Source organism: Lemur catta, chromosome 3 (genome assembly GCF_020740605.2).
Source record: "Lemur catta isolate mLemCat1 chromosome 3, mLemCat1.pri, whole genome shotgun sequence".
Classification (NCBI taxonomy): domain Eukaryota; kingdom Metazoa; phylum Chordata; class Mammalia; order Primates; family Lemuridae; genus Lemur; species Lemur catta.
Window position 1 is genome coordinate 30,110,788 of NC_059130.1, and position 13,827 is coordinate 30,124,614.

At 55.9% G+C, this 13,827-nt stretch overlaps 2 protein-coding genes across 22 annotated transcripts in view; one reads left to right on the forward strand and one right to left on the reverse strand.

The window, feature by feature from the left end:
• The first annotated feature begins 63 nt into the window (after positions 1-63).
• Positions 64-9,318, forward strand: LRRC71 (leucine rich repeat containing 71). 11 transcript variants are annotated; one of them, XM_045545441.1, is made up of 15 exons: positions 64-386; positions 2,472-2,621; positions 2,910-3,038; positions 3,137-3,212; positions 3,409-3,486; positions 4,528-4,593; positions 4,822-4,981; positions 5,055-5,138; positions 5,221-5,310; positions 6,027-6,176; positions 6,356-6,449; positions 6,854-6,942; positions 8,212-8,326; positions 8,714-8,835; positions 9,100-9,318. In XM_045545441.1, exons 1-15 carry the CDS (start codon positions 227-229, stop codon positions 9,214-9,216), a joined length of 1,680 nt encoding a protein of 559 aa, XP_045401397.1. In that variant the 5' UTR covers positions 64-226; the 3' UTR covers positions 9,217-9,318. The 11 variants fall into 11 exon arrangements, with proteins under 11 accessions (XP_045401397.1, XP_045401398.1, XP_045401402.1 ...); XM_045545442.1 differs by having other exon boundaries at positions 8,215-8,326; XM_045545446.1 differs by having other exon boundaries at positions 2,987-3,038; positions 3,137-3,163.
• A 1,536-nt stretch (positions 9,319-10,854) lies between these two features.
• Positions 10,855-13,827, reverse strand: part of ARHGEF11 (Rho guanine nucleotide exchange factor 11) — a 108,079-nt gene continuing 105,106 nt past the window's right edge. For all 11 annotated transcript variants that reach the window (XM_045545430.1, XM_045545440.1, XM_045545434.1 and 8 more), the window contains 3 exons: positions 13,298-13,545; positions 12,847-13,036; positions 10,855-12,001 (listed from right to left, as the gene is read on the reverse strand). In XM_045545430.1, the coding sequence (XP_045401386.1) occupies positions 11,943-12,001; positions 12,847-13,036; positions 13,298-13,545 (497 nt within the window). In that variant the 3' untranslated portion in view covers positions 10,855-11,942. The remainder of the gene's footprint in view (positions 12,002-12,846; positions 13,037-13,297; positions 13,546-13,827) is intronic.

Below are 13,827 nucleotides of genomic sequence, written 5' to 3' on the forward strand. Positions count from 1 at the left end.
TGCGACGCCCCCTGTCGGCCCCGCGTGCGCTCTGCTGTTGCCCCTTTCCCGCGGTCCCGCCCACCGCGCGCGGTTGTCTTGGAGAGGGACGCGTACGCTGGTGGGATCTGGTCGGTAGACGCAGAATAGAGACCCCTGATTCAGCCACCCCTGGTGGGCCCCGCAGAGTCTGGTCCTTCCATCCCGCCCCCACGAGGGTCCCAGAGGCGCCGCGGACAGCACCAGCATGTCCAGCGAGTCGAGCGCGCCGGGGGCCTCACCCAGGGCCCCGCGTCCAGGGGCTCAGAAGTCGTCAGGCGCGGTGACCAAAAAGGGAGAGCGCGCAGCCAAGGAGAAGCCAGCGACAGCCCTGCCGCCTGTAGGCGAGGAGGAGCCCAAAAACCCTGGTACGCTGGCGGCGGGGTTGGGGGATCCCGTTCATACCTATACGCACGTGCACGCACACACACACACACACACACACACACACACAATTATGGCTGCTGTATGGAAAATGGAGTGGAAGGGGGAGAGAATGGAGGCAGAGAGATTTCAACAGTCTAGTCCGGAGACAGTGGTAGCTGGGATAGAGCAGTGAGGGTGGAGAGGGGTGCATGGGTTAGACTCCTTGGAGAAACATTTTGGAGGCAGAATTAATAAAAGTTGGTGAAGGACTGGACAGGGCGGGAGTGAGGGACATAGCAAGAATGCTTCTCAGGTTTCTGGACTGGGCGCTGGGTGGGTTCAGGTGCTGTTCATGGAGATAGGAAAGCCTGAAGGAGGGGCATGTAAAGGAGGACCTCCAGGGGGCGATGCCAGCTGGGCAGCTTGGACACCTGGGTCTGGAATGCTGAAGAGAGCTTAGGGGTGGAGATATGACTTTGAGAGCTGTTGCTGTTCTGACATAGTTAAGCCCTGGGAATGAAAGAGATCCTCTAAGCAAGGAGGGAGTGTAACTAGAGAAAAGAGGGCTCAGGACCCAGCCCCTTAGAGGTGGTAGAGGAGGAGGAGCTGGCAGGGAAGTCTGAGCAGCCTCAACAAAGAGGTAGGAGAGAAAGAGTGAAGACTGCACAGGGAACCTGCGTAGGGCAACATGGAGGTCATGGTGGCTTTAGCAGGTGCCACTGTGTACTGTGGCAGGACAAATATTGGGTAGAGAGTAATGGCTGATGTAGGAAGGTGTATAGGTTTAGAGGAAATCCCATCTGATGGCTTCTGTTTCTCAAGAAGCTCCGACGGGACCCTTGTGGGGGTGGGATGTTGCAGGGGGAACTACTATCTAGTGCACACAGAGTCCATTTCCACCATCGCATAAACTTCTGTGGGACAGCGCTCATCTAGAGCAGTGCTTCTCAAGATGCTGTCCTTGGACCAGAGCTTTGGCATCATCTATGAACTTGTTAGAAATGCAAATTCATGGGCCCCACCCAGCTTACAGAATCAGAATCTCTGGGGATGAGGCCCAGGACATTGATTTAACAGGCTTTCCAGGTGATTCTTAAGGGTGTTAAAGTTTAAAAATCTCTGAGAAAGGGAGGGGTGAGTGCAGCAGGAAGGGTGAGGGGCTCTCCCAACAGAGGGAACAGTCGGGGAAGGCCAGGAGGTGTTCAGGAGCCAGCCATGCAAGGGGGTTATCCCCCTCCCTGTGCCTTCTCTTACCTGCTCAGTGCGTCATCCTAGCTCACAGCAACCTCAAACTTCTGGGCTCAAGTGATCCTTCTGCCTCAGCCTCCCGAGTAGCTGGGACTACAGGCATGTGCCACCATGCCCGGCTAATTTTTTCTGTGTAGACATTTTTAGTTGTCCGCCTAATTTCTTTCTATTTTTAGTAGAGACAGGGGTCTCACTCTTGCTCAGGCTGGTCTTGAACTTCTGACCTTGAGCGATCCTCCCACCTCGGCCTCCCAGAGTGCTAGGATTACAGGCTTGAGCCACCGCGCCTGGCCATGAGTTAATATTTCTAAAGCATTGAAAATAGCGCTGGTCACTAGGAATGGCTATATACCTGCTTGTTAAAGAAATGAAAGTCTGCCGCCCTGCTGGACTTGGGTGTATGTGGAGGGGCGAGGGTGGGAGTGGAGAGGAACTCACATCAGGCCTGAGCTGCTTTCCCTCAGGGACCCTGAGCAGTCCCAGCAGGGAAGGAGGACAGGGGAGGAGGCTGGCCTGGGGACACCCTGCGGAGGGCAGAGGCTCCGCCGGGGAGTCGGAGAGCCGCTGTGGAAGCGATCTTGACCCCTGGCGTGGGCTGGCAGGCAGCACATAAAAGAGGCGTCCCCTTTCTCCCAGCTCTTGCTTTGCCACTGTTTCCTCTCAGTGTTTTCAGCGTCAGTCTTTACATCGCATTTGACATTTTTAAACGGCCGAGAAGACGGCCGTCTTCGAGTGGGGGTGGGGGTGGGGGCTGCGGTCTCTAGCGCCCTCTCATGGCGGCTGTGGGCTCAAACCCCTGGCGAGGTGCGGCCGCCCCTCACCCTCCTGCCGCCCCGCAGAGGAGTACCAGTGCACCGGGGTCCTCGAGACCGACTTCGCCGAGCTCTGCACGCGGTCGGGCTACACGGACTTCCCCAAAGTTGTCACCAGGCCCCGCCCCCACCCGACCTTCGTCCCCTCCGCCTCCATGTCAGAAAAGCCCGCCCTAGGTGAGTGACAGTGGGGCCCCGCGGTGCCTGCCAGGGCCACCTCGTCATCCTCAGCCTCCCTTCGCAAGGTGGGCCGAATGGCGGGGACGCAGGCCAGTGTGTGTGTGAGTGAGGGGGAGGGATTCGGCAGGGCCTGTGGGGAGGTGGGGGTCTTCTGTCTTCCTTTCCAAACCCAAGCAGAGGCGGGCCTGGCCCCAGAAACAGCGCCCACGCTTGCGGTGTACTCCGATCCCACCTGGGGCCCGGGGCGGGGGCTCTGTCCCCTCCCTTCTCACCCCTGCCTTCCAGACGATCAGCGGCTGTCGGGGTCCTGCAGCCTCAACAGCCTGGAGAGCAAATACGTGTTCTTCCGGCCCACCATCCAGGTGGAGCTGGAGCAGGAGGACAACAGGTCGGTGAAGGAAATCTACATCCGCGGTGAGCCCTGCTCTGTGGCACCCTGCCCCGGCACCCTGCCGCTCGCCCGCCCTTGCCAGGCCTGAGGGCTTCCTTCTCTCCCTCCTGTCTGGCTGCAGGTTGGAAGGTGGAGGATCGGATTCTGGGTATCTTCTCTAAATGTCTGCCCTCCCTCAGCCAGCTACAGGCCATCAAGTGAGGGGCACGGGGGCGGGGGCGGAAGGCCAGCGTGGGGGATGGGGCTCCTGGTGGCTTGGGAGAGAACAGAAGGGGCACCGAGGACCCTGGGGACTGTGGGGAGGTGGGGCGCAGCTGGGGAGGACAGTGTGGAGGCGCATTTCCAGTAGAGGACACTCCAGCTCTGCGTTTTGCACTCCCCCCGCAATGCCAGCTTGTGGAAGGTGGGGCTGACTGATAAGACCCTGACCACCTTCGTCGCCCTCCTGCCTCTCTGCTCATCCACGCTCAGGTCAGCAGAGGGGGGAGGCCCCAGTGCCTGGGCAGCCTGGCTGGGTGGGTGGTCAGAGAGCAGTTTAAGAACCGAAGTGGCAAGTCCCAGCTCCTGTGGGCCTGGGCTGGCATCCCTGTGGAAAGACAAGCATGCCATGTCTATTGGATCATGAAGTTCCTATTAGACAAGAAGCTGGGTTCCCTTTTTCTGCCCACACCAGAGCCCAAAGAGCCCGACCTTTGGGGCTGCTGCTGTCATCTCAGGGATCAGCTGGTACAACAGGTCTGCTTAGTATGGCTGACCCTGGGCTTCTCCACAGGCTGGCTGAGTGTCCTTACACCATGGCAGCTGGTCATCTGAGAAAGTGCCAGAGAGCACCCAGATGGAAGCCACAGTCTTTGTAGCCTAAACATGAAAGTGACATCCCATCACTTTTGCTATATTCTGTTCATTAGAAGTGAGTCACAGCTGGGCACAGTGGCTCACACCCGTAATCCTAATACTGTGGGAGGCCGAGGCAGGTGGATTGCTTGAGGCCAGGAGTTTAAGACCAGCCTGAGCAACGTAGAAACCACATCTCTACAATACATATATATATATAAAAAAATAGCCAGGTGTAGTGGTGCACACCTGTAGTCCCATCTACTTGGGAGGCTGAGGCAGGAGGACCGCTTGAGCCCAGAAGTCTAGGATGATGCCACTGCACGCTAGCCCAAGCAACAGAGCGAGACCCTGTCTTCTGCGCCCCCACCTCCCGAAGTGAGTGACTAGGCGTAGCCTACACTCAAATGGAGGGGGTTACCCAAGGGCATGAATACCAACAGGTGGGGATCATTGAAGGCCGTGTTAGAGGCCACCTTACCACCGGTCCCTCATTGACTTGGGAAGTGGCCCTTTCACATGGCCACACATCTGGATTTTTAGTCTGGGAAATTGTCACATATATTTCCTATAGGGGGGCCATCCTTTGTTTCCCAGCTGCTCCCCACTTCTCTCTGTCCCCTTCCCTTATCGGGCCTCAGTGGTACCTCCTGGTTCTCAGATCTCCTCCACCCTCAGGAAGGTGTCTCTGGAGGGGAACCCACTGCCAGAGCAGTCATATCACAAGTTCATGGCACTGGACACGTGAGACTCCTTTTCCTCATCCCTCTTCACCGGGCCCATCCCCCAACCCAAGCCATCTTTAGTCCTCACCCTTCCTTGTTCCTCTAGCATCTCTGCAGGGGCCCTCGATGCCTGCCTCTACACCCTCAGACCAGATCCCCCTCTCAGGGCCCCCAGGTCTCCCAGCTTCCGGCGATCGCCCCGTACCTGTACTTCCCATGACCCTGGTTCTCTCTCCCGCTGCCCCAGGATCGCGCATTTGTCTCTGCGGAACAACAACATCAATGACCACGGGGCGAAGCTCCTGGGCCAGGCGCTGTCCACGCTGCACAGTTGCAACCGGACCCTTGTCTCGCTCAACCTGGGCTTCAACCACATCGGGGACAAGGGCGCCGGCTACATTGCGGACGTGCGTGCGCGGCGGGGAGGGACAGGGGCGGCTAGGCCCGGCCCGCTCACGCGCCCCCTCCCCGCCTCCTCAGGGCTTGCGGCTGAACCGTTCCCTGCTCTGGCTGTCCCTGGCCCACAACCGCATTCAGGACCAGGGCGCCCTGAAGCTGGCCGAGGTGGGTGTGCCGACTGGGCAGGGCTGGGGAGCCGACCCGGTCCCTCCCGGCGTCTGACGGCGAGGTGCGGGCCTCACCCCAGGTCCTGCGCCCCTTCCCGCTGACGCACACCGAGGTGGTGGAGCGCCGGCGCCTCCTGCTGGAGAGGGGGACGCAGGAGCGACTGCGATCGGTGAGGAGACACCCGCCCCTACCTACTCCCAGTCCCAGAGCTTGCTTCCCAGGTCGGCTGCTTTTCAGCAAAGTGGCCATGCCGTCTAATCGCCATCCTCCTTCCCTCGGTCGCGACCGTCTTCCTCTCTGACTTTTGGTGCAGATCTAACAAACGTTTGGCAAGCCTCCCGCAGGTTGGGCTCTAACTGCAGAACCACCCTGTGGGCAGTAGTGTATTGCTTAGGAGAAAAGACACCAGATTTAGGCCACCTGGACTTGGAATCTGCCTCATCCATATACCAGCTTGTGACCTTGGGCATGTTATTTAACCGCTCCCTTTGTGCCTCAGTTTCCTCATCTGTCAATGGGGATAATTATACCTACGTCAAAGGATTGTTGAGAGGTTTAAGTGACTTAATTCATGTAATGCATTTAGAATAGTGCTTCGCACTTAGCTCATTAAGAGTTAGCGACTATTTTTCCTCCAATATGGGAGTCTGAGGCCCCCATTCCACCCCCTGTTCATCCCCACCCTGCTCTCTCTACTGTTTCTTCCCAACAGCGACCCCCACAGAGGAGCCCATGCAGACTATCTTAGTGTTTAGGTAGGGCAGTGGGTTGGGAGGGTGCTGTCAGCCCGACTGCTACCCAGGCATGGGTGCTGCTGCCCCCAAGCCCCCATGGAGGACAGGGCCCTGGCTTCCTCCTTCATTCCCTCCCCGTTTGTGAGCACAGCCCTCTTCCTCTCGACATGGGGACTCGAAAGCGGAACGTGAGAAGAGCCAGGTGATGGGGATCAGCAGTATGGTGTTGGCGGACAAGATGGACAAGATGCAGGCGATGAAAACGCCTAAGGGCCTGGGCAAGAAAAAGGACAAACCGGGGGTATGTGTGCTGTAGGAAGAGCCCTGGGCACTGGGCGGATGGAGCAGGAGCTTCCGTGGTGTGCAGATGGCGGTGGAGAGGAGGCGGCCCGGAGGGTCTTAACCCCCACCCTTTCCCACACCTGCTCCCTGGTCCCTAGGGAGGGAGGACTTTCATCTCTCTTCTCACATCCCCCACAGGAAATGGTCAAGAAAGAGGAGAAATCAGGGTCTGGGCCATCGCCCACACAAGGAGCCCCTAAGAAAGAAGACACCACAAAGGCAGGCAAGGGGAGTAAGTGTTGGCACCCCTCTGCTGGCACCTTTCCGTGTGGAGAGAGGAAGAGGCAGGATGCAGGAGGCTGCTTTGGGCCTGGATGTGCCTGCCCGGAGTTAGTCTTGCCATATCCCTCTGGGTCTTACTTCCTTCTCACAGCGAGCTGATGTGGAAAGCCCTACCCAGCCCAGACATCCTGACCCGCCACTCTCCGCATCCCCTTTCTTGGGGCTGGATCCTTGTGGCCCTGTTCTCAGACAAGGAACACTCCGGCTTAGCTGCCCCCCATCCGCGGCATTTCTATTACACCCAAACTCAGAGCTCTCAGTCTGGGAGTCTCTTTGCCTCCCTGGCCTGCTCTTTCTGGGGAGCCTGAGTGGTAGCAGAAGTGTGCACTGTGCATTCTGGTCTTCTGGCCCTAGAGGTAACCATCCCTGAGCAGAAGCCAACCAAGGGAAAGGGGACCAAGACTGGGAACAAAGAGAAGCGCAGCATTCTCCTGGAGTCTGAGGTAAGCTGCCCAGAGAAGTGGAGGTGGGGGGCACATCGCTGGGATTCCAGGCTTGCCCAGGAGCTCTCAACCCAGTTCCCCTGGACTGAGGTCTCCAGCCCTGTACTGTGGCAGCAGCCACTCACCTTCAAATGTTATCCTCCATTCCTGTCACAACCACACTTGAAACCCCCTCCCATCCCACCCAGGCTTGCGGTGACAATAATGGGGCCCAGTGCCCCCTATCCTCCGCCCACGCCATTCGGACTTGGGCAGGCCCCTCTACTGTGCTCCTTGTCTACTAGTGGCCCACATTTGGATCCACTGTCTCAACTCAGGCTGCGTCCCCAGAGGCCATCAGCTCATCATCAGCACCCCCATCATTTGCTCTTACACTTGCACAGGAACAAAGTATGTTCTCTTTTGCCCATCAGCCGCTCCCCAAGGCAGGCAGGGCATTTTCATAGTCATGGTGCCTTCTTCAAGCCCTTTCTCCTTTGCCCCTGGGTCCTTCCTTTCCCCTTCCAACTTGGACCAACTTGCTCCTTATTTCAGAGATCTCCCTGAGTTACCTCCATCATGCCACACCCCTCCAGTTGTCAGCTGCCTAAGAGCCTGTGTCGGTCCTTATATTTTGTTTCCTCCATCAGATGGACCCCCCACCCCCCAGCCCCAGGAATCTTCTCTGGCACTCAAGATCTTACAAAAGAGAAAGTTCCCATGGTGGGGGGTGGTTGCCTTTCAATTCTCATTTTTGTTTCTGCCTGTCTTGATTAGGCTATTTCTCACTAGCATGATGGCAATTTCTTTTCACCTTGTCTTCAGTGTCACCTTTCTCCAATCCATTCCCAATGCCCTAGGTGCTGGGACACACTTAGGCATGAATGCAACATGCTGTCCCACGCTTCCAGACCCTTTGCACTTGCCGCTTTCTTTGCCCACTTTCCCCCTCACCTTCATCTGCTAACGTCCATGCGCGTTCACATTTCAGCTCACAGGCCACCTCTGCCTAGAGACTGTTTCTGGCTCCCCAGACTGGGCTACACGTCGCTCCTCTGTGCTCCCAGAGTACTCTGAGCAGCCTCCTCTCAGGTGTCACACTGTACTTTCACTCTCTGGCTCCCCCACACGAAGGAGCTTCCTGAGGATACAGGCTTATTTATCTTTGTATCCCCAGCACCTAGGACAAAGCCTGGACTATAGTCGGCACTCAAAACATGTATGTTGAATGAATGCATGGCCTGTTGATCAGCTCCCCTCTCCTCTGCTGCAATTAGTGTTCTGCTTTAGCAGCTGGTTGCTGAAGCTACTGAGGTGGTCAACCCTCTCCTGGAGCCTGTGGAGCACCGAGATGGGAAAGTTTTCATGCCTGGAAACAAGGTCCTTTTGCACCTCAACCTCGTCCGTATGTCTGCCTGCCTCCCCTGCTCTCCTACCACAAGGCTACCTGGGCCCCATCCTGCCATGAGGGTGCCCATGGAGACCTGGTCCTCCCATCATTGGGCGCCATGCTGTCAGAACCCCTCTAGCATGGGGCCTGGGGGTGAGGGCAAGTGCTGAGGACAGGCGATCAGAGGCATGAGGGGTTAGAAAGATGGTGGGTGGGTGGAGGATGCAAAGTGTGAGGGGCAGTCAGATGAGGGAGGGGTCAGAGGAGTAAAGGAAGGTGGTCCTGGACCAGTGGGTTTGGGTGGGGGGCTGGAGGAGCCAGCCTGCTGAGGGTGTCCGGGGAGGTGTCAGATGTGATAAGGCTGGTGGTGTAAGAGGCCACCCCGTCTGCGTCTTCCACCAGGAAATAGCATCACAGAGATGGGGCTGGAGGGCTTTCTCGCTGCAGTGCAGTACCAGGTGAAGTTCTCCAAGGCCAAGAGTGCATCCAAGGGCCCAGTGGGGCTGCTGTGGCTGTCCCTGGCGGTGAGTCTCCATCATTATTTTCTGCTCCCGCTGCTGCTGTAGGCAACTTCTGTCTCCCTGTTTCCAAGGAAGGTCTGTAGTTTTCCTGATTCTTTTTATGATAACATAACCTCCATTCCTCTTGCAAGATCAGCAGTCTTAATCACTCTGCCTTTTGTCCATGTCCCCAGCCTCTGACCCACTCTGCCCTAGAATGTTTTTTTTTTTATTCCTAACGGGACTAGTCTTCCCAGTCAGCTGTCAGCCTGCCTTTTCCTCTTTCAGAAAAACTGCTTCGCCCCGCAATGTCTTGCGTATGCCATGATCCAGGAGCTGATGCTGCCAAGGGACCCCATCAAGGCCAAGCTCAGGGAGGAGGAGGCCATGGCTGTCTCCACCTAGACACCCCCCCATCTGCTTCCCTGACACTGAGTCACAAAAACTGTCCCTGTGGGCTGACCTCCCTGGGGAGGTCAGACTAATAACAGTCTACTGCTATACTTTTCCTTGAGGTTGTCTGAAAACTCTCTTCCAGTACTTGGAACATTTGGACTCTGAGTCTGTTCGTGTTATATGGGCCAGAAATGGCAGAGAAGTGATGGTCTGAATCTCTTTACAGTTCTGCTGGGGATGATCTCAGCCCCTCTGGCATCAGCTAGCCAGGGGCATTGCTTTTCTGCCTCCTGAGGGCTAGTTCTTGCTTAGCAGGAGTCTGAGTTCCCTACGGGATATGTGCTATGCCAAGGTTTGCATTCAGAAAGGCTTGGATTGGGATTATAACTGACACGCACAAACTGTGGGAGAGGAGGTAGGAGGAGTATGTAGGGCAGAGGAATTGAGCACAGGCTCAATTCCCTGTTCCCCCTTCCCTCAAATTCTGCTTCTCCCTATGTGGTGTTTGACTGGTGTGGAGGGGAGGTGAGGACCCACTTAAGAAAGAGCACAAAGGCTTGGCAGGCGTCTACCTAGAAAAGGCCAAGCATTAAACCTGAACCGTAATGACACTGCCTGCAGAAGTTGGCAATGTGAAACCAGAGATAGCCAATCACGTGACAGTGCTGCCTCCACTGAGGTGAGCTGGCAGTGCCCAGAGAGCACAGGACTGGCTTCTGGGGAGCTACTTCCAGCCTACAGGGCGCTTCCAGACAAGGTGCACATCAACAGGGACCAGTCCTCACCTTGAGCAGATCTAACCTGGTCCACGTTCCCTAGCCCCTGCCTCCCTCATTCCTTTCCACGGCACTCCCGTGTCCTGCCTGTGCTACTGTGTGTGTGGCTCTGCTGCCCTCACGGGCCTCCCATCTGCCTCCTCATGGTCTGCCTGCCTCGGCCGCCTCTCTGCAGCTGGCTGCTGAGCTTCTCCAGGGGAAGTCCGTCGTTTCTTTGAATTCCCAACACACAACACAGTGCTCCCTGCCCACGTTCTCTAAAGCTTCGGTGACCCTGGTGCTTACCCCTACCCTCCATCACAAGTGATGCCGGTGCCAATCCTGACGCCCAATAGACTCATGAGGGAAGAGCCTAGTATCATGACAGGAGGAGTGAGAATATTAGATATTTGGGGCTGAAAGAGAATTTGTAGCTTAGTCCCACACCACTGAAGGCCAAGAGACAGAGGTGGTATGGATGGGTACAGTCCTGGGATGGGCTGATCTGCAGGAGGATGTGGAGGGACAGTGAGTGACTGGCCAGGCCTGAGACGATCCTGCCCTTTAGGTTTTGCCTTTAAGTCCTGACGCTCACTGAGGGCAGCTCACGAGAGGTTTTGTTCTGGGTCCACTGCTCTTTTGCACATATATGTGCATGTGGGTGGACAGTGAGTTCAGTGTCTTCTCGCGTCTTCTCCGTGGGGCTACATAACTTCATGTGCCCAGCCACCTAGTTCAGTGAGCGCACATCTGAAGCCTTGGGAGAGAACACAGCAAGACCTGGGTCTGGGGGTTGCTATATCCCAATAGCCAATCCTAACTGGTCTTACAGGGAACAACCACGACATCTTTTATCACAGTGGTTCCAAGAATCACACATACACCACCACAGTTGAAGAATATTTAACTTTTCTTAAAAAAAAAATCTTAACCATGAAAGGAAGAAAATAAAAGAGTATACATTATCTTAACAGCAAAACAGTCATTTCCATATCTGTATTTTATATATTATATATATATTCATATATATATATGTATATATACACCTAGCACAGTGTGTATATTCTGTTCACCGGGGGAGTGGGGTGAGGACATGGTGACAACAGGGCCAATGCTGCAGTGGCCCTGGGGATGGTCCTGGGTGAGTTCAGGGACTCCAGCATTCAGATCCCATATCCCCACCTGCTGGGGCCCAGTTTTCAGCGCCGTACCTGCTACGCTGGTTCTCTACGGGGACAGGGCAGGGAAGGGCGGACACAGGTGGGCTAAGAGATTCCCCAGGAGTCCCCATCTTGTGAAGATGAGAAGTCCTGGGAGGGAGGGAGTAGCTCAGCACCAATCTGCAGAGGATGGCTCTAGAGCTAGGTAGGGCTGGAAGCCGGGATACCTTCCCGCCACAGGGGACAGGGACTCAGGTCTGGCTCCCTGATCCTGGAGCTGGGCTGTTAACTAGGACATCTCCAGCACTCCAGGAACAGGGACAGAAAAAGGGTCAAAGTTATTTACAACAGCAAAGATGCACATACAATACATACATATTTATAGGAAACCAAAGTGACAAAGAGAAGGAGAGGCACCCACCTCTGCCTGGGGTCCTGTAGAGAAATGGGGGAGGAAGAAAGTGCATTTACACAGAAGCCTCCTCCTTTCACTTGTACGTCTGAGGTGCTGCACGTACAGGTGTACACGCCTGCATGTGTATGTGGGGCCAGGGGCAGGCCTTTCAGATGCAGTCAGCATGCTCAGGGGATGCAAGGCCTTGGAGGGTTGAATAGAGGGAGGGAAAAAGACACTGACACTTGACTCCGATCTGAGCAGACCAAGCAACATGCGGGTCTCCCTCCTAGGCCTCGGCTGGATCCCAGTTTCCCCAACTGCTTCTTCCATGCGGAGGAGGTTTGGGGTCTCCCCACCCTGCACCCTGGTCTCAGGCCAGTCCTTGAAGGAGTGGGGATGCAGAGGACTTTGTGGTTTGGATGGTTACAGCCCTGGTGATGAGGACGTGTCTGCTGTGCTGTCTTCCAGAGGGGTGTCAGAGCCTGTGGGAGGATGACGACGGTGAGAAACTGGCCAGGCCCGAGATGACCCCTTTCTGCATATTTTTGTCTACAAAATCCTCAGGCTCATGAGAGCAGCTCCTTGAGCACCATCCATCTGTGACAAAGCACCCTCATCTTCTAGAAACTCTACTTTCTCATGGGGCCTGAAAAAGGCTGTCTCCTGAACCCCACTTTTGTTCTGTCAGCCCTCTAAACCCCTAGATCAAGTAGGTAAGTGCTTTGTCTTTCTGAGTTAGAACGTAGGTATGTCCCTGGCCCACCCAATATGGCTTTTTTTTTTTTTTTTTGATACAGTCTTGTTCTGTCACCCGGGCTAGAGTGCAGTGGCGTCATCATAACTCACTGCAACCTCAAACTCCTGGGCTCAAGCGATGTTCCTGCCTCACCCTCTCATGTAGCTGGGACTATATATGTGTGCCACCATGCCCAGCTAATTTTTTCTATTTTTAGTAGAGATGGGGTCTCACTCTTGCTCAGGCTGGTCTCAAACTCCTGAGCTCAAGCAACCCTCCCGCCTCGGCCTCCCGGCACCTAATATGGTTCTGAACCACCTAATAAGTCTTAGATATAAGACCAGGCTCCACGTGGCTCCTTACCTCCACAGCACAAGGAAAAAGAGTTCAATTCTAAGTTTCCCATTTGTAGGAGAGCTTCTGTAGGGCTTCACTAAAAAGATCCCTTTCTGAAGCTGAGGGAATGAATCAGTTACACTCAAAGGGAACCAAGACCCTCAGAACCACCATGTCTCACAGTTTGGTGACATTTCCTCTTGAGTTGGTGGACTTCCCCATGGCAAGTACAAAGTGGGAACTGGCTTCACTCACCATCCTCAGGGCAGGGCCCCAGTTCATGGCTGTTCCTGGAGTCAGAGGCCAGGGGTTCCTTAGCTGGAGGCGAGAGGGAGTTGTCCGTCCATCTAGCCGCCTCCACGTGGAAACTGCCTACAGGCGTGGTGCCACCTGACAACTCTCCCCCAAGGGACTTGAGCAGCTCTCTGTGGGCCAGCTCCATGTCCTGGAAGAGTCGTAGGGGGAATGTCTGCTCAAGTCTTCCTATTCCTAAGGCCCCTGGGGGAACGGGTCACACTCTCTGATCTGTGTTGGCCTCTAGGGATGGAGCTGTGATTTCAGGGTAGCTGGGTGGGCTGCAGCAAGAGCCCCGGGCCAGGACAGGAGCTAAGGCTCCCCTGAAGACACACACCTCACTCACAGGGAATGAATGGTCTTGGGCTGATGGACTGAAGGCCTCCAGGGACCCAAGCCCTGTTTCCCTCACCTTGAGCCTGTTGAGCTTGAGAGTGAGCTGCTCGATGGTACGGAAGATCATGCCCACGTCCCTGAGGACCAGGCTGGGGGGAGAGCGGCTGGGGCGTCTTTGATCTCCACTGCCCCACCGTGGCTGCGGCCGAGGCTCTGTCTGCCAGGCAGGGAGGCTGTCAGGCTGGGAGGGGCTCATGGGTACCCCTGAAGGGTCAGTGCTTGAGTCCAGGGGTCCTGCTGGCATGCTGACATAAAAGCAGTTCCCTGTCCCACGGCAAGAGAAAGAGATTAGGAGGCAAACAGAGAAGTCGAAGTCATCCTCCCACTCCCTTGGTGTCCCCCAGCCGCCTGGCAGAACAGGGCCAAGGCAGCCCTCTGTAGAGGAACTCAGAGCACGCTGGCCCCACTCACGCTGCCTACCAGCCTCCTAAAGCCCCTCTGCTCCAGAGAGCCTTTCTAGATGGCACTGTGCTCAGTCTGGCCCATGCCAGGGAGATGCTGAATGGGGGTGGTGAAGGAAGAAGTGGCAGGGCTACAGTATTTCAT

Excerpts from the sequence above, each read along its gene's own strand:
- LRRC71 (XM_045545441.1), top strand. The coding sequence starts at position 227 with ATGTCCAGCGAGTCGAGCGCGCCGGGGGCCTCACCCAGGGCCCCGCGT. Across the intron at positions 4,982-5,054 it reads GCGCCGGCTACATTGCGGAC|GGCTTGCGGCTGAACCGTTC; the intron begins GTGCGTGCGCGG and ends CCGCCTCCTCAG. Across the intron at positions 6,943-8,211 it reads GCATTCTCCTGGAGTCTGAG|CAGCTGGTTGCTGAAGCTAC; the intron begins GTAAGCTGCCCA and ends GTTCTGCTTTAG.